Raw genomic sequence first — 27,088 nt, 5'->3', positions numbered from 1 at the left:
CTCCCTCTCACTGTCTGTAACTTTAACTCTTAAATAAAATAAAAATTAAAAAAAAAATTTAAAAAGGTATTAAAATCGCCAAAAAGCACATAAAAAATACTCAACATCATTGTCATCAAGAAAATGCAAATCATAACCACAGTGACAGACTAGTTGACAGACAGAAGGATAGCTATAATCAAAAGCACAAATATCAAGTGTTAGGATGTAGAAAAGCTGGAGTCTTCATGCACTAATAATGGCAATGAATGGTCCAGCTGCTATGGAAAACTACCACATGCAAAAACAGTTCATTTTTTTAAATCATAGTAAAGGGGCAGGCGTAAAAAGTCGTAGGCAGGCTAAGGCCGCTGCCTGTAGTGCCGGTGTCCCATATGGGCACCAGTTCACATCCTGGCTGCTCCAGTTCCAATACAGCTCTCTGCTATGGCCTGGGAAAGCAGTAGAGGATGGCCCAAGGCCTTGGGCCCCTGACCCACGTGGGAGACCTGGAGGAAGCTCCTGGCTTCTGATCGGCGCAGCTCCAGGCATTGCGGCCAATTGGGGAGTGAACCAGCAACTGGAGGACCTCTGTTTCTCTTTGCCTCTCCTTCTCTCTCTCTGGAACTCTTTCAAATAAATAAATAAATCTTTTAAAAAAAATCATAGTAAAAAGTATAAACAAGTATACAATCTTAAAAGAACTATAATACAAATGTTAGCTTATCAGTGAGGAAGAATAGTAAATAACTGAATGTTCATTTGTTCAGTTAATTCCCCAGAACATACACAATGAGAACCAAAAAACCACAAGACCAAGCAACAGAGAAAAGAAGGTAAGAATAGCATGTTTTCTCATAAACACTCAAACGTGAAGAAAACACAAGCATTCCAAGAACCAACGGAGCTCCAAACACAGTATGAAAGTAACAGAAAATCAAAGGATGAAGCCCAATAAACAGACAAGGGCCAGAACATACCAACTTTGTAAGACCAGGTAAAGAGTATGGATTTTATTTAAAGCACAGTGATAAATTTTGAAGGAAAATGGAAGGAAAAACCAAATTTACACTTTAGAAGGATTACTCCGGTTGTAATACAGAAATTAGATTACAGAAGAACAGCATTGCAAATTAGGGAATCTGTTAAGAGAGTACCATACAAATATACTGGTGATCTAGACTAGAGTAGTTGTCGAGCAGAGATGGAGAAATGTAGAGACTGAAGGTCTATTTTAGTGATGGAGTTGCAAGACCTTGGTGACTGAGGATGTAGGCAAGGTAAGTAGGAAGAAACAAGGAAGTCTGTGAAATTCCTGACAACTGGATCAATGGTGCCACTCACAGAGAGCAAAAGAGGAAGAGCAAGAGATCTGAAAAAAAGGGAAAGTTCTTTAGTCCCAAGAACCAGTGAGACATTCTAGAGCACGGGCTACTGAAAATTTAACACACAGCTCTGAAGTTCCAGAGACACACAAAACAGGAAGTATTAATATACATAACACACCTGAAGCCACAGAAGATGACACTATCCAGAGGGCTAAAAAGTCTAAGTCATATAGAACACAAACACCAAAAATTTAAGGGATAAAAAGAGAAACCAGCAAAGAGAACAGGAGGGCAGAGAGGAAGGAAGAAATGTCAGGAGTGTAACAAAGAAGCAATAGTCTCTGGTGAACGGCCAGTGGGAGGTGGCGCACCCTCTATGGCCCAGGGATGGCGGTGCTGCTTCCGGATCTGCTGATCTTCAGGAAGCTGCAGAGATAGAAACCAGAGCTCGCCACTGTGCAGGGTGTCCTCCTAGGCGTCCACATGAAAGGGTTTACAGCTTTAATGGACAGGTGGAGCCTGACCTGCAAGTCGGACCATGACATGGACAAACTGGCCCACACCTTCAGTTACTACATTAGTGACGCTGTGGAGCAGAATGTGCTTCTGGCACTCTGGACAGTGAAACAAAATCAACTGAGTGACATCATTACCTTGGTGACAAAATGCAGTCTGAAGATACAAGAGAAATTTGCGATCTACCACATCAGAAATGGCCAGGACCTACAGCTAAAGACAGGCAGTAGCTCCTAAAAGAGTGATCCAAGAAGAGAGGAAAAAATATACCTATAAAAATTTCAAAAGAGAAATGACAAACCAGCGGCAAACTGTTATAAAGACAAAGGGTGAATTCCTCTACTATATAGAGGCACCTAGAAATCAGGAAAAGACTAACATTCTAAAAAATATGGGCAAAAGATATGAGTAAATCATACGCAGACAAAGACATACATGTATTTTAACATGTTAAAAGATGGACACCATCATTCATGATGAGAAAAATGCCAGTTGAAAGTACATTGAGATATTCTTTCCTATGTACAGACAATACTTCAGATGGTGGACAACACATTCCTGGCGACACTGTGAGGATTGAGCCTTCTCACACTGGTGGAGTGAACAATGGTACAACTTCTATGGAGGGTAATTTGGTAATCTTTATCAAAATTACAAATACATTTGTTCTTTAACCCAGCACTTCTGAACCACTTCTGAACAAATGTTCCTATGGGTATACGTGCAAATGACTGAAATAAGATTATTAATTATGGTATGGTTTGTAATAAAAGATTGAAAACAACAAAACAACCCATGTAGAGAGATTAGTTAAATAATAAGTCTACTCCGGGAGATTCTCTACAACTTTAGAAAAGCTGTTCTAATATGGCAGTATTGCCAAACCTCGCTAAGCAAAAAAATATGTAAAACGCTGTTTAGAATGATTTCTTTTATATCAGGAGAGAAAATAACTTTTGTTGTTTATATTTGTATTACATAAACACAGGAAAGATGTAAGAAACTAGTAAAATTACCTTTAGAGGGAATATAGTAGAAACAAGACATTTTAGTGTATATTATTTATATAATTTCAGGTTTGGGGGGATTTATTTTATTTATTTGATAGGCGAAATGACAAGGATAGAAAGAGATCTTCTATCTACACTATATTCCCCAAATGCTCACAGCACCCAGGGCTAGTTCAGGCTGAAGCCTGAAGCTCCATCTTGGTCTCCCCACATGGGTGGCAGGGACAGAATTACTTGGGCCATCACATGCTGCCTCTGTAGAGTATACATTAACAGGAAGCTGGGAGGAGCCAGGACTTGAATGCAGGCATTCCAGTTTGGGATGTAGGCATCCCAAACAGGTTCTTAACCCACTGTGTCACATCACTCACCCCTGTAGTTTACTTTTTGAAATATGTTATTGTATAGCATAGTAAAAAATACAATCCAGTATAATAAAATTAAAAAACCACATCAAGAATTTCACCCATAACAGTCAATATTATAGGAGAAGCTCAGTACATGAATCTTCTTCACTGGAGTCTAGAAGCAAGAGTAAAAAATCATGCTCTTATATGGCATTTGTCCTTTCCTGCCACTCATTTTGGGGACTTTTGCCTTTTTTTGTTTGTTTATTTGCTTACTGAGAGATTTTTGATACTGTACATAGAAATATTTGTATACTTTTAAAACTATCATCTTAGTCAAAGAATACGTTCATTATGCACAAAAGTTTTTGTATACTCCTTGGTACATCTTTCCTCCTGCCAACTCCCTCCTCATCCCTAAGCAACCACCAATCTCCTTTCTGTCACCAGATGTTATTCTGCATTTTTTAAAGAATGTTATATAAGTAGGGGTCGGCACTCTGGTGCGGCAGATAAAGCCGCTGCCTGCAGTACCAGCATCACATATGGGTGCCACTTAGAGACCTGGCTGCTTCACTTCTAATCCAGCTCTTGGCTTATGGCCTGGGAAAGCAGTGGAAGATGGCCCAGGTGCCTGAGCCCCTGCACCCATGTGGGAGAGCTGGAAGAAGCTCCTAGCTCCTGGTTTCAGGTCGGCTCAGCTCTGTTACAGCCATTTGGGGAGTGAACCAATGGATGGAAGATCAATCTCTCTCTCTGCCTCTTTATTTATTTCAAATAAATAAATAAATCTTAAAAAAAAAAGTACTATATAATGGGATTGTACAGTTGTATTTTTTGGCTACTTTCACAGTAATTATTTTGCAATTCACCTATCTGTACTGTGAATCAACAGTTCATTCTTTTTTATTGCACAGTAATATTGTATTGTGTAACTATACTACAATTTGTCTATCCATTCTTATTTATGGGCATTCAAGTTGTTAATTTCTGGCTTTCACAAATAAAACCGTTATGACATCTGTGAAAAAAAAAAAGCAATAGTCATTAAGTGTCAAATACAATTCAGACAACATAATGACTATATGAAATGGGAGAAAGGTTTAATAAAATGTTCACTGGAGTAGATAATAGCACCTACTTTCAACTTAGAGAAATTGTACAAATATGCAAAACAGATAGAAGGAAAATATGTAACATGTTAAATTTTAGTATATGTGCTGCTGAAGCAAGCACATATTATTTTTTTAAATAAAATCTCACAGGGCTATATTCTTCAACTAAAAAGTATTACAAATAGCCACTCTTTTGCCTTCCTTCCTGAACAACTACTCTGAAAGCCATTAGATGGGAGTAGCTTATACTACACTATTAGAACTGATATGCATATTTAATAGAATACTGAGCTCACAGTTTCACACAGACACCAGAGGCACTAAGGCTCTGATACAGTGTGGCAAATGCTATCCATTATGTTCTGAGTACTATGGAAATATGCAAGTGAGGGATCTAAACCAGAATGGAGGAGGGACAGTAAAACAACTAATACCTAGGCTGAAATTAAAAGCTGGACTTCAGTCAGCTAAGGAGGCTTAGAAAATTTTAAGTGTTCAACAGTAAAAATGAATTAACCACACACAAAGGTACAAAGAACTGTAGTTTCATTTGGATCAAGTAAAAGCTGCAGGTGAGTTTAGCAAACAAGATTAAAGAGATGGGTGGAGGTCAAAGTACAAATGACCTTGTACAGTATGAAGCTCTGAGGTTTGGACTTTACTCTCATAAGCAGATCTATACAGTACACAGTAAATTGTAAACAAGGTTACATGGGAAGCAACTGCCAAAACCTTTTTTTCCCAAGTTCTACTTTTTTATTAATATCCTCATCAATATAACTTGATGTGGCAGAGGGCCAGTGCCGAGGCTCACTAGTCTAATCCTCCGCCTGTGGCGCTGGCACCCCGGGTTCTAGTCCCGGTTGGGGCGCCGGATTCTGTCCCAGTTGCTCCTCTTCCTGTCCAGCTCTCTGCTGTGACCCAGGAGTGCAGTGGAGGATGGCCCAAGTGCTTGGGCCCTGCATCCGCATGGGAGACCAGGAGGAGACACCTGGCTCCTGGCTTTGGATCTGCACAGCGCGCCGGCCATAGCAGCCACTTGGGGGTGAACCAACGGAAAAAGGAAGACCTTTCTCTCTGTCTCTCTCTCTCTCTAACTCTGCCTGACCAAAAAAAAAAGACAACTTGATGTGGCAGAAAGGGCTAGGAAAATATAACAGTATACCCAGAGAGTACTACCACAAAGACCCCCTTCTTGTGCGAGACTTGGGAAAATAAGCAAGTAACTTCCATCCAAGAGAAAATCATTCCCTTGGGGAAAAGGTAAGGTTTTCATTATGGCAAGGATTTAGAAAGTGTTTGTAAAGAGATCAAAGATGTAACACTGTCACTTAAAGAATAAGTTTAACAAACGGTAGAGCTAAAGATTGGGAAGGATGTCAGTGGGAAGAATTAAGAAGGCAGAAGAGAGTAATACAAAATTCATGTTCATACTTATTTTTGAATAAACCATATAGAATTAAATACATAATTTAAATCTGAATACTGCAGTGATGCTTAGAAAATTTCATGCAAGAAAAGTTGAAAAGAGCTTTTATTTGATGGACTCTTGGCCCCTAAATTCAACTCAGACAAGGCATTTGTTATGAAACACAAGACAACCATTTAAATACAGCTCTTCAGCCTTTACAGAGCAAGAAAAAAAGCAGCTATGCGGCTGTTCTGACTCAAAACCTACCCTGTTAGCTCAATTACAATTAGAGGAACACCTCAGGCAGACCTCGTATTTAATTTTATTCATTTTCCAGCACATGCTGTATACAAACTGCCAAATAAGATGATTAGAAAATAAGCTAAAAGTCAGCATCAGGGCTAGTAACACTAAATAATTTATAGTATTGTATGATGACACTGAAAATATTTTTATGCAAGAGAGAGGAAACAGTCACACTGACAACCCACCTTCAAGGTTAATGATCACAGTTCTACTAAATTTGATAAACACATTAATGTATTTTAATAAAATTTGTCTGATAAAAACATACAACGTACCTGCTGGAGAGACGTGAGGACAGCTGCTCATTTTTAGTAGCTTGAGCGTATCACTGTTGTTAGCTACCAATACTTTGAGGGATGGATCATCTACAGGAGTATCATCTATCTTAAGCGAGGACAGGGACTTGGAGTTTACAAATACAACCGTCAGTGCAGAGATAAAATGAGACTGAAAAGCATAAAGAAAAATTAAAAGTTTCAGTTTTCAGAACTGACAATTGAAGGTCTCCTCTTTTAACACCAATATGGTTTATCTGAACCCTAATTATGCATTTCATGACTGTTTTAGGGATAGCAACTCTTCTCTTCACTCTGCTGTGTTGTACCAACCAACGCAAAAGCCATGAAAGACTCATTTGGAATGCAGAAGCTCATATAAAATTTCACTCTAAGACTAAATTGTACTTAAATAAAATTGCCAGTTTAAAACTTTCTCAGATATACTGATTATCTACAGTATCTTCAAGACTTCTATTCGGTTTTAATGTACTCTGTTCACAAATACACCAAGAGTATCATTCAACATATTATATATAGGTATCTGTGGACACAGAATCTGACAAGAAACACTCTAGGGAAACAGGGGTTAAAGCATTTGCAAAACATGTGACTCTGAATCAGAGCAGAGACAAAAAACTCAAACCAGTGGGAAAAGAAACCAGGAGAGTAGGGAAAGGAAGGACATCACATGCTCCGGTACATTCCTCTACATAATCAACTTCACCTTCATGTAAGCTTTATAAATTCTGTCAGCAGAGAAAAAGGATCAGGGCTCATCAATCAAGAAACTACAACGAGACACTCATCTTCTTGGTCACTTTCACTAATGCGCTTTTTCTGCTTATGCTGATTAAATAACTTGTTAACTACTGAAATTCTGATTAACAATTTACTTAAATGTGTCTTCTAATATTTTCATAACGATTATATCTTTACACATTTCTTCATTAATATGCTCATGTTTGCATCAAGTACTTTGTTATCCATTCCCTTAGTTCTGATCAAAAACATTTCTTCCACATTCTCTTTAGTTCTTTCAGAATTTCCAAAATACAGCAACACCTTATTTGAATCTTCTACAAAAGCTATAAAAGGACAACAGCATAGGGGCCAGCATTGTGGCACCAGTCAAGCCATTGCCTGCAACATCAGCATCCTATATGAGCATCAGTAAATGAGCAGGAGTGCCAGTTCCAGTCCCAGCTGCTCCACTTCCTATCCAGCTGCCTGCTAACGCACCTGAGAAGGTAGTGGAAGATGGCCTAAGTTCTCTTTCTCTATCTCTCCCTAATTCTGCCTTCCCAATAAATTAAACACAGACACACACACACACACACACACACACACAATTTAAGCATTTGGGGGGCTAATTTAGCAAGAAAAAGGGCAGTCCCAGATGTATCAATAGTTCTCAAACTAGTACCATATATATGCACAGTGACAACCACTGAATAAAAAGAAAAAAGATTACATTATGTTCAACCTATCTTTTAATATGGTATACAAGTACAATTCAAAAAGTTTGTGGACAATGGAATTAGAAGTATAAGTTTCTTTGGAGGTAAAAAAAAAACTTTTGAAATCTATGCATAGTTTTTTCATAATACATAACACTTTTTTCCAGGTATTATTAAAAAGAAGTTATGCACCAAAAGTAACTTTTAAAAAAATACTTATTTGAAAGGTAGAATTGGGGGTGGGGGGAGAAACTTATCTTCCATCCACTGGTTTACTTCCCAAATGGCCACAATGGCTGGACTGGGCCAGTCCAGAGACAGGAGCTTCTTCTTAGTCTCCCATATGGGCACATGCTCCTAAGCACTTGGGCCGTCTTTCTGCTGCTTTCCCAGGTACATTTAACAGGGAGCTGGATCAGAAGAGGAGCATCCTGAACTTGAACCAGTGCCCATATGGGATGCCAGCATCACAGGTAATGGCTTTAACCTTTATGCTACCACAGCCCCAAACTTTTTTTTTTTAATTAATTTCTTTTTTAAGGAATACAAATTTCATATGTGCAACTTTAGGAATAGTTATTCTTCCTATGATACCCACACTCCCATCGCTCCTCCTCCTCCTCTTCCCCTTGCCAGTCCCATTCTCCATTAAGATTCATTTTCAATTAACTTTGTACTTAGAACACCAACTCTATACTAAGTAAAGATTTCAATAATTTGCACTCACACGCACACACAAAAAAACAGAACAAGAATCACAGTTACCTCTCACAATACAACTCATTGAGGACAAAGGTCCTGCATGGGGAGTTAGTACACAGTGACTCCTGTTGTTAATTTAACAATTAACACTCCTATATATGACTTCAGTGACCACCCAAGGCTCTTGACATGAGCTGCCTAGGCTATGGAAACCTTCTGAATCCACAAACTGTCAGTATTTAGACAACACCATGAGCAAAGTGGAAGTTCTCTCCTTCCATTAGACAAAAGTACATCCTTCTTTGATGACCATTTCTTTCCGCTGCGATCTCACTCACAGAGATCCTTCATGTAGAATATTTTTTTTGCTACAATGTCTTGGCTTTCTATGCCTGAAATGCTCTTACAGCCTTTTCAGTCAGACCAGAAAGCCTGAAGGGCTGATTCTGAGGTCAGAGAGCCCCAAACTCTTTTAATTCCATTTTCCCATAAACACTAAAGTACCCATCTGTTTTATGTATGCCACATGTTGAGTGTATATATATGTGTGTGTGTGTGTGTGTGTGTGTGTATATATATATATATATTTAACTCCTGAGTATAAAAATTTTCATTAGCACATAATAGTACATATGCATGGAGTACAATGTGATATTTCAACACATGTATACAACGTGCAGTAATCAAATCAGGATAATTAGTATTTCTATCTCTTTATCATTTCTTTATGTTTGGAGCCTTTAAGTTCCTCTCTTCTAGTGCTTCTCAAGAACACGTTATTGTGAACCGAGTCACTCTACTGTGCTGTAAAGCATTAGGATCTATCTAGTGGTATTTTGGCACCTATTATGCAGCATAACCTTCCCTGTGTCTAGTAATCACTATTCCACTCTCTTCTACTTTAAGAACAACTTTTATAGCTTCCCCATCTGACAGATAACACATGTCATATTTGTTGTTCTGTGCCTGGTTTATTCCACTTAATGCTAACATCCTTTAGTTCCACCCAGTTTGCCACATGACAAGATTTCATTTTTTTATGGTTAAGTAATACTCCACTGTGTAAGTATATTTGCTTTTAATTATGGTAGGTACACAGAAAATCTATTCAGAACTTTTCATTTCCATATAAAGCCTTTAGAAGGTAATATATACCAAACAGTTCAGTGCTTCTTAGAGCAGAGTTCTGGAACCATGTTAATTAGAAGCATCTGGAATACTTGCAGGAATGGGAGGTTTGGAGTCATCCCAAATTTGGAATAAGGACAGGAATCCAAGCTTTTGGGCATTCCTCAGATGATGATTTTTAGGCACATAAGTCTATGAACCATAGTGATCTAACTTACAAATTCAGAATCCTCTTTTTAAGATTTGCTTATTTATTTGAAAGGCAGAGTGAGAGACGACAAAGAGACAGGAAAAGATCTTCCATCTGCTGGTTCATTCAGCAAATGGCTGCCAACAGCCAGGTCTGAGTAGGCCCAAAGCCAGGAGCAATCTTGGTCTCCCACATGGAAGTTAGGGGTCCAAGTACTTGTTATAATCTGCTGCTTTCCCAGGTATATTAGAAGGGAGCTGGATGGAAAGTAGAGCAGCTGGGACTCAAACCAGCACCCCAATATGGATGCGCGCATCACAAGCTGCTTAACATGATGTGCCACAACACAAGCCCCACATGTACTTAGAATCTTAAATCAAACAGATGCTCCTGCCCATATCCTTGCCAATATACTTAATTTAACACATGAGGGAAACGCTGAGATTTAATGAAGCTTTTGTTTTGTTTTGTTTTGTTTTGTTTGAGAGGCAAAGAGACCAAGAGAGTGAACACACAGGAAAATCAATCAAAAACTCTGAAATCAACTGGTTCTATATATGGCATTAATATTCCACTAAAACAACTAGCTGGGTTATAATATATCTCAATTTAGTAATATTCCTTCTTGAATCATTTCAGTAAATTAAACTGTTAGCTGTTTATAAAGGTATTTATATTTCAGTTCTTGGTGTCCTCAGAAAAAACTGTCAAATTACTATTGTATATTAACCTACTCAACATTAGCTCACATAATTTAGGGCCCTTTATCAGCTGCATTTCTATAAAATGCGCCCTTCTTATTTTCCTATTTTAAGAGAATATTTCATGAAACTGTATGTGTAGGATCATGTTAGAACATACAGGAATACAAACACCTCTTCACAAAAATATTTATTTTTTTAAAGACTTATTTATTTATTTGAAAGTCAGAGTTACACATAGGAGGACAGGCGGAACAGCAGAGAGAGAGAGAGAGAAAGAGAAAGAAAGAATCCGCTGGTTCACTCCCCAACTGGGTGCAACGACTGGAGTTGTGCCGATCCAAAGCCAGGAGCTACGAACTTCTTCCTGGTCTCCCATGTGGGTGCAGGGGCCCAAGCACTTGGGCCATCTTTTACTGCTTTCCCAGGCCATAGCAGAGAGCTGGATTGGAAGTGGAGCAGCTAGGACTCTAACTGAAGCCCATATGGGATGCCGGCACAGCAAGTGGTGGCTTTACCCACTATGCCACAGCGCTGGCCCCCAAAAATATTTATTTAAGTAAAACATCAACTGAAGTATACTAACTCTACTCAAGAATAAACATTTAGGGGCTGGCGCTGTGACATGGTAGGTAAAGCTGCCACCTGCAGTGCCGGTATCACATATGGATGCCAGTTTGAGACCTGGCCACTTCACTTCTGATCCAGCTCTCTGCTATGGTCTGGGAAAGCAACAGAGGATGGCCCAAGTGCTGGGGCTACCACATCTGTGTGGGAGACCCAGAGGAAGCTTCAAGCTCCTGGCTTCGGATTGGCGCAGTTCCAGCTCTGGCAGCCATTTGTGGAGTGAACCAGCGGATGGAAGATTTCTCTCTGCCTCTGCCTCTCTATAATTCTACCTTTCAAATAAACAAATAAATCTTAAAAAAAAAAAAAAAAAGAAACCTTTATAAATATTTTGTAAGTAGGCTGCACCTGTTCTAGATATTAGCATCTTTGACTCTAACTTCACTAATCTGCTCTGAATGCCCCAAAAGACTTACCTATAAAGTCTCTTTTTTTTTCCTAATATGTTTCTTTCTGTTTTACTACCTGTTTCCTTTTAGCATTTCCTAGAGAATTCTCTGTGAATTCATTTACCCTTTAATCTTACCAATGAAGAAGTACAAGGTGATTTTTAAAAATCATTCTAAAAAATACCATTTCTCAATATTCTAAATGGTAATTGGCTTTCCATCATATGTACTATTGTTTTTTCTTTACAGTCTCCTTGTCAACTCGAGAAATGGCAGGTCTGTACTGGATTTCTCTGTAAACAGCTCATAAAAGAAAATCAGTAGATACCTTTGGTAAATCCATAAAGCTTGGCCGAGCAGTCGAAATAAGTCCAAGTGTTTTTAAAGAACAATTCACAAGTTGCGATAATATATCACAGGCTGCTTCAGCAGACTCCTTGCTGCTGTCCACCTTAGGAAAGAAAACAACTTTTACTTTTGCACATACTTATATTTCTTTGTGCTTAATTTTACAAAAGAAATACAGTTGTTAGTTTACTGCATGGTAATTTAAAGAACACTCTTTCAATCACCCTACAACTTCAGCTTTTTCTGAGTCCCCCCCTGAAAAATTTAAATATAATTGTCAAGACAGCTTTCATTATAACATATACATTTAATGTGGAAATGATACAGCTTTTAAGTTGATTTATTCTAAACTGACTATATAAGCTAATGGAACAAATTTTTACTATTTGAAAAATGATGAGTATCTGGTAGTAGATCAAATAATACATGTAAATAAAATGTCTGTGGTGCACATTTCAAAGCACCAGAAATGAATGACTGCTTACTCAGATTGTTCAGATGCATCACCATATAGTATACATCATTAATCTTTTAATAGAAATATAAATATATAGTAAAATCAGGGTAAAAGTAATACCAGTTAAAAGTAATACCATTAATGTCTAGATTCATGTCCAATACCTTATCCCAAAAATGTTTAGTTGTAAAGCTAATGTACTAATTTATATTACAATTTCAGAACTTGTTCTAAGATTTTTTTTTATATCAGTGGTTCTCCAAATGTGGTCCCTAGACCAAGAGCATCAGCATCACCTGGATGCTTCTTAAGACATGTGCATTCTCACATTCAACAAGACCATCTCAATCAGAAACGCTCAAGGGGCCAGCGCTGTGGTGCAGCAGGCTAACACCCTGGCCTGAAGCGCCAGCATCCCATATAGGCGCCAGTTTGAGACCCAGCTGTTCCTTTTCCGATCCAGCTCTCTGCTATGGCCTGGGAAAGCAGTAGAGGGTGGCCCAAGTCCTTGGGTCCCTGCACCTTAATGGGAGACCTGGAGGAAGCTCCTGGCTCCTGGCTTCGGATCAGCGCAGCTCTGGCCATTGCAACCAGTTGGGGAGTGAACCATCGGATGGAAGACTCTGACTCACTCACTCTCTCTCTCTCTCTCTCTCTCTCTCTGCCTCTCCTCTCTCTGTGTAACTCTTTCAAGTAAATGAATAAATCTTAAAAAAAAAAAAAAAAAAAAAAAAAACAGAAATGCTGAAGGCAACCCAGCAGACTTCGTCTTAACAAGCAATCCAGGTGATTCTGTGCACAAAGTTTGAGAACCACTGTTCAGACTAATAACTGACTACAAGCCTCTTTGGCCTTCAGTCCATGGTAATTTAAATATTATCAGGTGAGCCCAGAAGAATCCTGTGATGTGGCTCTTTTCTGGTATGTAAATCAGAAACTATTTCTCCAGGAAAATAAACAACCCCTAATAAACATGTTCAATTTATAGCACCAATGGTTTTATGGAGGTTATATTGAGTTGGGTCCACGTGAATATTGTTACAAGGCTATAAAAGAATAAAACTGACTAGTCAATCTACCGTATGGGATCAGTCTTTAAGATCTACAGAGCAACAGATTACGTTCTTTTTATAGCATTACATTATAATACTCTTAGACAACTCATGAATGACTAAAACCAAAGAGAAGGCTCTTCAAGTTTCTTTCCTGGGGACCGGAAAATGAGGGGTTCCTGGATGTTTGATTTCTCCACCACTGCCCAACCCTTGCCTAAAGTTATAGTTGCCAGATAACATACAAGACAACCAATTAAATTTGAATTTCAGGTAAATAACAATTTACAGTAAGTACATCCCAAACATTGCATGATATGTATCTATACTAAAAGTTACCTAAAACTCAAACTATCCATTGCATATTTTTTTGTTGTTGTTATGCTTGGTAATCCTATTCCTAGTGGCATAAATGCCTTTGTGCATTTTTCTGGGAAGATCACAAGATACCCAACCATTACCATCACCCCTTGGGCAGACACAGAGAGATAAGCAGGTAATCACCAACTAAGAGGAAATGACATTCGTGGAAGGAAGACAAATCTTTAGTTATCATGAAAACATCTAGTTTAAAGACCATTGTTTTATGCAGGTTTAACTTGAGTTGCTTACCAATTGCTACATATGAGTATTGTGCTGTTACCTTTCAACCATTAATTGTCAACTGTTTGCTACAAAAAATCTAGAGTTTAGTTAAGGATTCAGGGAACATGCTCTTATTTCATTATTCATCCCCCAAACAAATAAACAAACAGAAAAACCACTGTTTTGTTAAACTATTCTGGACATCTCAAAAACCTACCTTACTTCATTTATCTCTTCACTGCATGATTTCCAATGCTGTCCTTCCCAACAATGAAAAGAAACAATTCTCTTTGGCATTTTTCCATGTACCTTTTTCTATTTCTAAAATATATTCATCAAAACTTTTTACATGAAGTTTCTCTACTTCCTTTATATTAAAGATCTCATATCAAAAAACCATCAAAGCAAGCAAAATTAGTTCCTGTTTAATAGATGTGGCAATCAAGTTCTAGTCAATCAAAATTTTGTTGCTGACAGCTTTGGTCAATGATTTATGCTTATTTAGCAGTCATCTTTGCTCTTTCAAGAAGTTATTACTAATTATAACTGAATAATTTAGCTCCATCAAATATCACAATTATTTTTGACTGCTTCTAAAGAATATAATAATTATAAATCTTCAAGTACCTTCCCCGAAAAGGCAGATATTTTAAAAACAGAGATGTATTGGTTTAGATCATAAAATCACAACATAAAGATGGTTTATTTTCTAAAAGAAGGAGTTGAAGTATTACCTTGAAGCTGACATACTGTAGATGGTTTGAGTGTCTTTTAATAATCTGTTTGATCAGCTCTGGATGGGTGGCTTTCAAATAAGATGTGGCTGGCTGATTCAGTTCAAATTCAAAACATCTCCACAAGTCAGGCATGTGAAATACCTGGTTCCAGCTGCGGCAAACTTGTGAAGCATGAGCCCGGTCAAGAAGAGGCAAATATTTAAACACATGGAGAATAATGTCCTGAAGGAGATTACCCCAATCACAAGTCTGAGAATGCTCATTTGTAGTCCTCAGTTTCTTGGATTTCTCTGCAGGACCTTCCTCTGATGAATTATGGTCACTCTCTCTTACTCCTCGTTTCATCCTGTTCAGAAAAATAAATCATTTTTTTTCATTCTACCTAACTTTTGAATATACCCCCAAAACTCAATCTTCTGTCACTGAGATGTTTGTGTTTACATATACAAACATAAATATGCAGAACTGGACCAGGAATTCAAGGAGATTACCAAAACAAAAATACTGAAAAATACCAATGAAAACCAACAAAGGTTTTACAAATTCCCTACATTTTTGGCAGGTGTTTTCAAGCAGTTACCTTTATTCTGTACTACCCGGAGGGAAAATTTATTATTGCTTTGAAACTACACCAAGAATCTGTATCTCAAACACCATAATCAACTAACTCATTAGGGAACCTAAAATGGAATTTTCCAAAGGTTTCTTTTTCTTTTTTTTTTTTTTTTTAAAGATTGATTTCGTTTACTTGAAAGTCCCAGTTACAGAGAGGCAGAGAGAGAGGTCTTCCATCCGCTGGTACACTCTCCAGATTGCTGCAAAGGCCGGAGCTGTGCCGATCTGAAGCCAGGAGCCAGTTGCTTCCTCCAGGTCTCTCATGCGGGTGCAGGGGCCCAAGGACCTGGGCTATCCTGTACTGCTTTCCCAGGCCATAGCAGAGAGCTGGATTGGAAGTGGAGCACCGGCTCTCAAACAGGCACCCTTATGGGATGCCGGTACTGCAGGTGGCGGTTTTACCTGCTATGCCACAGCGTCAGCCCCTCCAAAGGTTTCTTAAAAGTCATCTGAGGATATCTGCTATATTTCAGTTCTTGATTTCAAGGCAAGCCAGGATCCCTAGGCATCTCCAGAGAGGCTGTGAATTAAGCAGGCAACAGATCTTGCCACATTGATTTGTCTGTGATATGTGTTACTGCTAGACTTTTCCAACTTTTGTTTAAAATAAACAAACCCATACCTACTACGCATTGTTTAGTCTTGTTTGTAGTTCTTTTTTTTTTTTTTTTTTTTTGACAGGCAGAGTTAGACAAAGAGAGAGAGACAGAGAGAGAGTTATAGACAGTGAGAGAGAGACAGAGACAAAGGTCTTCTTCCGTTGGTTCACTCCTCTAATGGCCACCATGGCCGGCGCTGCGCTGATCTGAAGCCAGGAACCGGGTGCTCCCTCCCAGTCTCCCATGCGGGTGCAGGGACCCAAGCACTTGGGCCATCCTCCACTGCCCTCCCGGGCCATAGCAGAGAGCTGGACTGGAAGAGGAGCAACCGGGACTAGTACCCAGCGCCCCAACCGGGACTAGAACCCGGGGTACCGGTGCCACAGACACATGGCCACATGTCACAGTGAGCCATGGTGCCAGCCTGTAGTTACTTCTAATGCATCACTTCCTATTGCAATGATTCCCCACTTTATTTCTTAATGACACTTACATGTTTATTTTGTGTATTCTTATTACCTTCATTTCACCTGTTTCCTTGAAAGATAACCTTTTCAAGGCCGAATAGCATTATGATTAAAGAAAACAGGTGGGGGAGGCTTTTTCATTGGCTATGTAGCCCTGAGTAAATCACTCAACTTTCCTGTGCTTGTTTGCAAAAGGGGAATAAGATAAGGTGTTCTTGTGAAAAATGAAATATTATGGTTATTAAAAGATGATTATTGAGGGGCCGAAGCTGTGGCGTAGTGGGTAAAGCCACCGCCTGCAGTGCCGGCATCCCATATGGGTGCCGGTTCGAGACCCAGCTGCTCCACTTCCTATCCAGCTCTCTGCTATGGCCTGGGAAAGCAGTGGAAGATGGCATAAGTCCTTGGGCCCCTGCACCCACATGGGAGACCCAGAAGAGGCTCCTGGCTTCGGATCGGCGCAGCGCCGGCCGTGGCCCACTTGGGGAATGAACCAATGGAAGGAAGACCTTTCTCTCTGTCTGTCTCACTGTCTATAACTCTACCTGTCCAAAAAAAAAAAAAAAAAAAAAAAAAAAGATGATCACTGAACTCTACTGCAGAAAAGCAGTTTAGTATTAAAGAGTAAAACAGAGATTACCTACCAGAATGCAAAGAATGAGTCTCTTTTTTTTTTAAATGAGGTCTGTGGGTGTGTGTATGTGGGGGCAGAGAAGAGCTCAGGTAAAACCAAAAGTAGATTCACTAAATTATTAACTATTCCTGTTAATTTGTTTTTACAAAGCATTTCCTTTCTACATTTGACACATTTCTTTTAACATCAAGGCACTGCACTGTGGTAGTATTTTTTAAAAAGGATCTTGATTTGTTAGACAAGTACAGCAGATTCTAAACTGAAGTAACACCACATCCTTCACTGGTACTCGTATTTAGTTTAGAGCCCACTACTCTACAGAGTAGTTCAAGTGGGTAGAGTGTGGACCTAGACTTCGGTCAAAGCCTTTTGGAGGCTTTGCATCCTACCTCTTTTTTGGTACATCAGTGTATAAAAATGTCTAAATCCCATGTGGGATAAAGGATGTGCATGTGCATCGTTGTAAACCAAGTATGTCTCTAAGACTTTCTTCATCCAGTAGCTAGCAAAACTTGTGAGAGAGAATCAAGGGCTAAAGAGTAGAGAGTTAACAGCAGGCCCATGGGCCTTCATGCCATGAGCATCTATCCAGGAGATCTTAACACATGTACAATAAACTGTGTATTCGTCATCACTCCTACTTACAACCATGAATACAGTGAAGTAAAAACGCTGCCCATTCAGCAGGAGGAAAGGAAGGGAGAAAACAATAACAGAAGTGACAGCAAAAGGGTAGTTTTAAGGAATACAACTCCTCCACATTCTTTTCACTGTGTGTTTAGAAAAACAATAGTAGATTCTACAATGTAATCTTTTTGTTATTAAGATTTATTCATTTGAAAAGCAGAATGAGAGGAAGAGAGAGATAAAGATATCCAGAATCTGTTGGCTCACAAGCCAGCTGGCTGCACCACCCAGGGCAAGGGCAGGCTGAAGCCAGGAACTAGGAACTCTTAACAGGGTCTACGTCTTGGGTGGAATGGATTCAAGGAATTGAGTCATTATCTGCTGCTTCTCAGACAGATTAGCAAGGAGCTGGATCAAAGTGGGATAGCCAGGACTTGAACCAGCACTCCAATATGCAATTGCAGTTATCCCAGGTAGCAGCTTGACACACAGTGCCACAACACCTGCCCATACAGTATCATCTTTCATATAAAAAAAACTCTCCTAACAACAGTGTCCTACTAGAGGTTGAAATAACCCAGTCATTATGACCCATTTTTATGCTTCATTTATTCTGAAGTTTTACTGTAGTTTTAGCATATACAAATGGATCATGAAACAAAGTTTGCCATCTAGGGCTTATAGTTTCTCTTCTGACTACCTAAAACTATTCAGAATTTTGACAGAGATTCAAAAAGAATGAAGCAGTACAACAAGATGCTAATCACCTGTTTCCCAGAGAAATGTGTTCTAAAACTAGAACTACTCAAAAACACAATTATTCATTTGACTTTGAAGTAGATGGAGATATAAAAAAAATAAAATGGCACAAAGTGGGTATTCACTCTAGCAAGTAAGATACGCACATCCCACATTAGAGTACCATAGGTTCAAAATCCAATTCTGGTTCCTGACTCCAGTTTCCCACCAATGCACACCCCAGAGGACAGTGGTGATGCCTCAAATAATTAGGTTACTGGCACCCACATGGGAGACCTGGATCGCAGGTCTGACTCCAGTCCTAGACCAACCCTGTGCATTAAAGGCATTCAAAGAGTGAATCAGCAGATGAGACTTTACTCTTTCTCTCTGCCTCTCAGATAAATAAAAACTTCAAAATAAATGACAGTCTTAGTCATGCAATAATTTTTGCTAATGCTTTATTGGTCCTACCAATAGAAGCCTTACTCTGTCTATTATTGTCCTATTTTGCAAGTAAATAAGGGGAAAAATCTGACATTTTGAAAAGTATGCAACACTAATGTACAGTAATCTGTTGATCTAGATATAAAAAGGCCAAATGATCATCAAAGCATTTTAAAGCACTTACTAGCTTATGAATGACTAAAAAAATTCTGGAAATCATCTATTATTACTGCAATATGGCATAATTACATACGGTAAGCACTGGAGAATAATGTAAGGTCAATTCCAATAAAGATGGTCTCTGTAATAGTCTTATTTATGAACAGAAGGTAATGTGTGGACACCAAATAAAACTTTCAAATGCCAATTTTTCCAAGGTGGTTTCATTTATTCACATAAAAATCTGTACTGCTTTCAAAAGTCCGTTAAATGTTTACAAATGAAGCTCGACTGAACAGAAAGTTAACCAATTCAGAGTACCCATCAGTCAACACATAATTTAATCAATGGTGTTGATATCTCCTACTTTTAGTCAAAGTGCAAGCACCCTCATATTTGAATACCAGGACCACACTGAACAACAAATGCCAATACGACTTCCTAGAGCACCAAAAGCACAACTCTATAAAGCTCTGGCAGTTTAATTTCCTGCAACGTTTCAGGGATCTCAATAATGCTGTTTTGACCGCCAGAGCTTTCAGCGAGAGGCTACTATCATTACAAAGTGCCAGAAAGCAAGTTAATGAGGACCGACTACATCCTGGCGGAGCTGCACAGGCAGCTGGTGAGCTAACTTGACAGTTCTGAAAACTATGGAAGCGGCAGTCAACTGGATCACCAGTTAAGAGAACAGCAGCTGGGTGTCTTTCCCTGCACCGCTATGTACACCGGACATGCAAGTCGCCTTAAAAGACCATTTGTATTTAGCTCTAAAGGCCCTGTTCGGACACCATCTTCTGCACCAACATCAATACTAATATGCAATCTTTGGCAGGGGTACAAGAATAAAACAAACCAAAGAGATTAACTCTCAGGACTGAATGGTACCGGGAAAGCATGGTGGCTAAAATTTACCCAGTGGTCATAAATAGATAACTGGCAGCCGACTGCAGTCTTCTAAAGTATTTCAGGGAAAGCTGGGGGAAGATTCGAACTCTAAGATCTGGGTCACCCGACCGGAACCATTAGCAACAAAACCACCACCTCTCTCACCTGTGTGCTTGGAGCTGCAGGCCAGTCGTTTACTGGGCTGCTTCCCGATCCCTGTCTGCAACCCGAGAGGCGGCCGCACGCGCCCAAAGCAGGCGCGACGCTGCTCAACCCAAGTTGACCAAGTTTTCCACTCGGCGACGCGGCGAGCGCGTCCCCGCCTCCCCGCACCACCTTCACGGACTGGCGCTCACCGACGATTCCAGGCGCCCTACTCTGGAGGTGGCTTCTGCCATCTCAGGCTACCAGCAGCCGACAAGCCGGCCAGAGCGGAGCAGCGCGCTGGCCGCACGGTGCCGGACACCGCCCCCGCCCAGAGCCACAGCGCCGGGCGGAGTTGCCGCCCCAGCCGCGCACGCACCACGCCTTGTTGACATGTTTTGAAGCAGGCACCGCGGGGCAACGCCCCCAAGCAGGCTCCAGGGACTGGGTGCTGGGTGCTGCGCCCCGCGCCCCGCCCGGCACTCCCGCGGAGCGGCCCACGCGCGCCCGGGGCCCCGCGCCCCCGGCCCGTCCACAGCTGCTCCGCAGCCCCTCCCGGCCCCGCCCGTCCGCCGTTACCTGCTGTCGGGGGCGGCTTCCCCCACACACCACCCCCGGCTCCGGGGACGGCGGCCGCTGGTCCCGCGGCTCTCACATGAGGCCCCTGGGGCCCCCTGCTTCGCGCTCCCGCGGCCGCGGCCCCCCGTGCGACGCCCGCATCCGAGGCGCTGGTCCCCCGGCGGGCGCCAACGCGGCTCCACCTTTGCAAGTCTGGCTGCCCCGACGAGACGCCTTCCTTCTCAGCCCCGCGCTGTCTACGTCTCGGCCCCGGGACTCCCAGTCGCTGCCAGAGGCTCCCCGCTCAGCGAGCTGCAGCCGCCGCGTAGCTCTCCAGCTCTTCGGCCCAGACACCGAGTCCAAAATGGCGCCCGGGGCTCGCGGGCGCGCGCTTTCCCCGGCGCGTCCCCGCCCGAGGGGGCGGGCGCGTGTCCGCGGCGGAGGGGGCGGGGCGCGGAGGAAGCCCCGCCTGGGCGAGAGCGCGCGCCGCGCGGCGTCCGCCTCCCGGTTCCCCAAGGGGCCGCGGCTCTGGCTGTGAGGGGACGTCTTGTTTGGGAGTGCAATGTGGGCAGGCTGGCGTTAGCTCGACGCGGTTCAGACTGGAAAGTGTAAGGAGGTGGAGCAGCCAAAAGCAGGAGGGCGTGTCCCAGGAGCGTGGGGCACTCCGGGCCGCGGGACGGTGGACAGTCGCCGGCGGCAGCGACACCCCTCCGCTCCTGCGGGGGTCAGCACGGGCCCCAGTGGAGCCGGGCATCAGACCTACAGATGTAGTGGCGGAAAGATTGCAAGGACGCTGGGATTACAGATAGTTTTCAAAACACTCGTGATTCCCGATTTTCCTAAAGTCTTTATCAACCGAGTTACTACTCTCGTGAGAAACCACCTTTCCTTCATGAAGTAGAGAGCCTCCTGAAATGTGTAGAGAGAGACACAGAGGGGAAAGTGTAACGCCTGGCTATGTAAGAGATGGCCCGTAGGGAAGCCTTTTGGAAATCAAATCCTGTGCGTCCCTGACACCCAGTTAGCTTGTTTGCAGAGTTCGACTGGATGCTAGCAGGCTTTCTTAAAGCTGGAAGGTGCACTGCGGTAATTTGAGTCACTCACCATCCCTCACCCTAAAAAACAATAAAAGAAACAAGACGTCATTTTCCATCCAGAGATGCCTTCTAACTCTGATTCATGGGCAGTAGACTGGAAGGTAGAGGTATCTTGGGAGCCCTTCACTGTTCCTCTTCCCCAAAAGTATAAAACCAGGAAGCCATATGTAAAGTGACATTAAGAGTCAATGTTGGGAAATGCCAGTGCTTTTTTCTTTTTTTTTTTTTTTTAAGATTTATTTTTCATTTATTTGGAAGACAAAGTTACAGAGAGGAGGAGAGACAGAGAAAGAAAGAGATCTTTTTCTATCCACTGGTTCACTCCCCAAATGGCTGCAAGGGCCAGGAGGAAGCCAGGGGGCAGTAGCTTCATCCAGGTCTCCCACACAGGTGCAGGGGCCCAAGCACTGGGGCCATCTTCTGCTGCTTTCCCAGGCACATTAGCAGGGAACTGGGATTGGAAGTTGAGCAGCCAGGACTTGAACCAGGCCTATCTCAGGTGACAGTAGGAGGCTTAACCTGTTAGGCCACAACACTGGAGTTTCCTGCTCCTTTTTTTTTTTTTTTTTTTTTTTTTTTAAGCCTAGCTATCAGATGGCCAAATCAAATTGCACAGACAGCTTCTAACAACCTAATAATGTGGATGTACCTGAACTGCCACATTTTTTTAGGTCCCTCAATGACTGAATGGTGAGGGACAATAGGACATTCTAAGAAAGGTAATGATAATATTAGAGGAAGAAAAACAAGCCCATCTACTTAAAGGGGGGTTGAGAGTGTTTATGACTGGGGCCGGTGTTGTGGCTTAGCAGTAATCCACAGCCTGCAATGCTGGCATCCCATATGGGTGTTGGTTCAAGTCCTAGCTTCCTACTAATGGCCTGGGAAAAGCATAGGCGGATGGCGCCAAGTGCTTGGGAGATCCAGAGACCCAGATGGACCTCCTCCTGGCTTGGAACTGGCCCAGCCCTGACAATTGCTACTACCTGGGGAGCGAATCAAATAAATAAATCTCTTTTGTTTAATTAAAAATATGATCAACAAAGCAACTAAATCAGCAAACTTGATTAGTGCATGTTACATCACATTAATATTTTATCATACTCTAATCAGAGTCCCGTCACAATTTTCTTTTAAAGGAGACAAGGATCTTGGCACACTTTACCTATTGAATGCCTCCTCTTCCCTGTTACTATTAACTAAAGATTTTATTTCACTTTTTTTTTTTTTTCATTTGAGAGGTAGAGTTACACAGAGAGGGATAGAGAGGAAGGTCTTCCATCTGCTGGTTCACTCCCCAAATGATCACAATTGCCGGAGCTGGGCTTATCTGAAGCCAGAAGCCACGAGCCAGGAGCTTCTTCCAAGTCTCCCAAGTGGGTGCAGGGCCCTAAGCATTTGGGCCATCTTCTGATGCTTTCCCTGGCCATAGCAGAGAGCTGGATAGGAAGTGGAACAACCAGAACATGAACTGTCGCCCATATGTGATGCCAGTGCCGCAGGTAGAGGCTTAGCCTATTACACCACAGTGCCAGCCCCTTTCACTTTTTTTTTTTTTTTTGACAGGCAGAGTGGACAGTGAGAGAGAGAGACAGAGAGAAAGGTCTTCCTTTTGCCGTTGGTTCACCCTCCAATGGCCGCCGCTGCAGCCGGCGCACCACGCTGATCCGATGGCAGGAGCCAGGATCCAGGTGCTTTTCCTGGTCTCCCATGGGGTGCAGGGCCCAAGCACCTGGGCCATCCTCCACTGCACTCCCTGGCCATAGCAGAGAGCTGGCCTGGAAGAGGGGCAACCGGGACAGAATCCGGCGCCCCGACCGGGACTAGAACCCGGTGTGCCGGCGCCGCAAGGTGGAGGATTAGCCTATTGAGCCACGGCGCCGGCCGGCCTTTCACTTCTTTTTTAAACAAGAAATGTATTTGGAGGCAGGCATTGTGGGGTAGTGATATAGATTAAGCTGCTCCTTAAGATCCCAAATCCCATATTGGATTTCGGGTTTGAGTCCCAGCTGCTCAAATTCTGATCCAGCTTCCTGCTAATGTGCTCATAACAACAGGGCTAGGGCCCCTGCTAACCACATGGGAAACCCTGATGGAGTTCTGAGCTCCTAGAGTCAGCCTGGCCCAGCCCTGACTACTGCAGGCATTAGTATAGTGAACCAGTGGATGGAAAATTGATCTCTCTCCTTTTCAAGTACCTGAAAATAAATTTTATAAGGAAATATACTTATTTTTCCATCAGCCACTACTTATTTCCAATTATCAATTAATATTAATATTAGTCAAGATCAGTTGCCTGGGGCAGGGGTGGGGTAGGGTAGAGGGTAGCATTGGAGCAGGTTAATACAGTGGGGAAGATATTATAGAACCTGGTAAGAATTGCCAGTGCCTGTGATAATGAAGAGCAGATCAACCATTAGTCAGCTTTATTATTGCTTTTAAGTCCTTAGTAGTAGACCTCCTCCACCAAGGGCATATCACTCCCACAACCACCTCCCATCATGGTACACCAGTAATCAGGATAGATTAAAGTAATGTAGTGATTTCTCAAAACACTAACCTGAAATTCCTTTTTTTAAAATGGCATAATTTTTGAAGTACTGCTGCAGTATTCTTTAGTATTTTGCAGTGTTTTGGGATTGGTCTCATGTTTTTCTGGTGACTAGGCTTGGATTATTGACGTTTGGGAGGAAACCACAAAGGTATAAAGTCCCATTCACATCATATCATATCAAGAGTATGTCTATCAACATGACTTATTCCTACTGATACCAACATTAATTAAATGTTGAGGTCAAGTTGCTCTACTGAAATCTTTTTCTTTTCTCCTTTCTGTATGGTACTCTTTGGAAGGAAGTCACTACATACGGTCAACACTGAAAGGGTGGGATATTATGTTCCATCTTCTTTGGGCAGAGGTGTTTCACAAATTATTTGGAATTTTTCTACCATGATAGATCTACCTCTGTATCTCTTAATTTCATATTATTAATGTCTTTTTTTCTGTCTTTACAATTTTCTCTGAACTGTCTTCCAAGTCACTATTTCTCTCTTAAGTTCTGTTTAGTCTCTGCTAAGCAAATCTTTGCCTGATTTTTATTTATAAATGCTTTTTTTTAGTGAATTTTTGTTTATTCATTTTTATTTGAAAGGCACAGAGGCAGAGACAGAGAAAGAACTTCATCTGTTGGTTCATCCTCAAATGCCTACAACAGCTGGGGCTGGGCCAGGCCAAAGCCAGGAGTCCAGACCTCAACCCGAGTCTCCCACATGGATAGCAGGTACCCAAGTATTTGAGCTATCACCTGCTGCTCTCGAGTTCGCTCATTAGCAGGAAGGTGGAATTGAGTGGAGTCAGGAGTGAACCCAGCCATTCCAGTATGAGATGTGAATATCCCAAGAGGCTTCTTAGCCACTGCACCAAACACCTGGCCCTGCCTGATCTTTCTTGATGGTCTTTTCTCCTGTTTTTATTTCTTTTTTAAAATAATTTTAGGGGCCAGCGCTGTGGCGCATACCGGTTAAAGCGCTGGCCTGAAGAGCCGGTATCCCATGTGGGCTCCGGTTCTAGTCCTGGCTGCTCCTCTTTTGATCCAGCTCTCTGCGGTGGCCTGGGAAAGCAGTGGAAGATGCCCCAGTGCTTGGGCCCCTACACCCATGTGGGAGACCCAGAATAAGCTCCTGGCACCTGGCTTCAGATCGGCGCAACACCGGCTGTTGCGGCCATCTGGGAAGTGAACCAGCAGATGGAAGACCTCTCTGTCTAGACCTCTCTGTGTAACTCTATCTTTCAAATAAATAAAGTAAATCTTAAAAAAATAAAATAAATAATTTTAATCATATAAAATAAATGAAAATGTAATCCTGACATGTGTCAGTGTTTGCTCAAGGTGGGTTGTTCCTCATGTATTTTCTGATACTGGATTGAGAATTAATTTTCTGTGATACTTACTTGTAGTAATCCTATGCAACATGGGTAAGGGTGTGTCACTAGAGAAAGGTTTCTGTGTTTGTTTCTACCAGGTGCTACAGGGTATTACTAGCCTGGAACAACTGTTTACAATGTTACCTTGACTTCCGGATGCCTGGGTTGTGATGAGAATATAAAAGCAGAATTGGTAAAAAGACATTAATATTGACACAGTAGAATTCATAGTTTTAAATAAAGTTTTCCAGAAATAAGCATAATTAAGTCAAAGCTTAGGATTTTACTCAATAAGACAAAAGAAAAAAGAAAGGAACAGAAAAGGCCAAATCATTACAGAGTGTAGTGACAGTTTACAAAGTGGTTGCCATCTTTGCCTGCCTTTTTCATTAGCAAATTCTATTCCTCCCATTAAGACATGGACTCTAATTTCCTTGCCCTTGAATCTGGTTTTGGTGATTTGTTTCACTTATAGAATGCAACAGAAATGATGTTTTAACATTTCTCTTTTTTTAAAGATTTACTCATTTATTATTTGAATTGCAGAGATACAGAGAAGATGAGGATGAGAGAGAGAGAGAGAGAGAGAGAGAGAGAAATCAAACTTCTATCCACTGGTTCACTACCCAAATGGCAGCAACAGCTGGAGCTGGTCCAGACCAAAACCGGGAGATTTTTCTGGGTCTCCCATGTGGGTGCAAGGGCCCAAGCACTTGGACCGTCTTCCACTGCTTTCCCAGGCATATTAGCAGGAACTGGATTGGAAGTGGAGCATCCAGGACTCGAACCTGCACCCACATGGAATGCTGGCACTGCAGGTAGAGGCTTAACCATCTATGCCACAGTACAAGCCCCCAATATTTTAATATTTATAAGGCTGATTCATAAGAAATTTCATAGCTTTCGTCTGGGTTACTGGGAATGCCTATATTTTGGACACTCTTGGAACCAGTCATGCTGTGAGAAGGGAAAGCCTCATCTAGAGATTATATGTAGGTTGATCTGCAGTTCATAACCCCAGGTGAGCTCCACGTATGAGTCAGCATGTACTGCCAGCAAAACAAAGTCTCTTCAATGTCCAGCCTCGCTGAGCCTTCAGATAGTTCCATTTCTAGCTGCCAGCTGTTGCCAACAACAAGACCACAAGCAGAAATTCCCCCATGCTGCATCAATCCACAGTCTCAGGAGTGACAATAATAAATGTTTTAAGCTTTTAATAAATTTTGTTCTAAGTTTTGCTTGTTACACAGCACTGGCAAATCTGAATTCTAGTAGTTAGAAGTAGGGCACTGCCGTAAGAAAAACCTAAAACCTGTGGTGTTAGTTTATACCCTTGGGGCAGAGCAACAAGGAGAAGCCGCAGAATATCCAGGAGATTGTTGGTGAACTCTGAAAATGCCATGAGGAAGTTGTTGGCAGTGGTCAGAAAGAATTATGTCTTTTATATAATAATGGTAAGGGTGTTAGTCAGGTTTTTGTTACTACAATGACGTACCTGAAGCAAATGACTTAACAAAGAGAAATGGT

General features: G+C 41.7%; 1 protein-coding gene across 4 annotated transcripts in view; it reads right to left on the bottom strand.

Moving 5' to 3' along the window:
* Window positions 1-20,973, bottom strand: part of FBXL3 (F-box and leucine rich repeat protein 3) — a 40,094-nt gene extending 19,121 nt beyond the window's left edge. For 2 of the 4 annotated variants that reach the window (XM_089303559.1, XM_002712991.6), the window contains exons 1-4: window positions 20,561-20,970; window positions 14,661-15,009; window positions 11,813-11,935; window positions 6,288-6,459 (exon numbers count right to left, since the gene is read on the bottom strand). In XM_089303559.1, the coding sequence (XP_089159685.1) occupies window positions 6,288-6,459; window positions 11,813-11,935; window positions 14,661-15,008 (643 nt within the window). In that variant the 5' untranslated portion in view covers window position 15,009; window positions 20,561-20,970. Of the gene's footprint in view, window positions 1-6,287; window positions 6,460-11,812; window positions 11,936-14,660; window positions 15,010-20,002; window positions 20,321-20,560 lie in introns of those variants that run through there. The other 2 variants (XM_008260067.5, XM_017343539.4) reach the window with 2 other exon arrangements.
* Window positions 20,974-27,088: the final 6,115 nt, after the last annotated feature.

This window comes from Oryctolagus cuniculus, chromosome 9 (assembly GCF_051225735.1).
Source record: "Oryctolagus cuniculus isolate XC-2025 breed Fujian yellow rabbit chromosome 9, ASM5122573v1, whole genome shotgun sequence".
Classification (NCBI taxonomy): domain Eukaryota; kingdom Metazoa; phylum Chordata; class Mammalia; order Lagomorpha; family Leporidae; genus Oryctolagus; species Oryctolagus cuniculus.
This window is presented reverse-complemented; position numbering and strand designations above follow the sequence as displayed.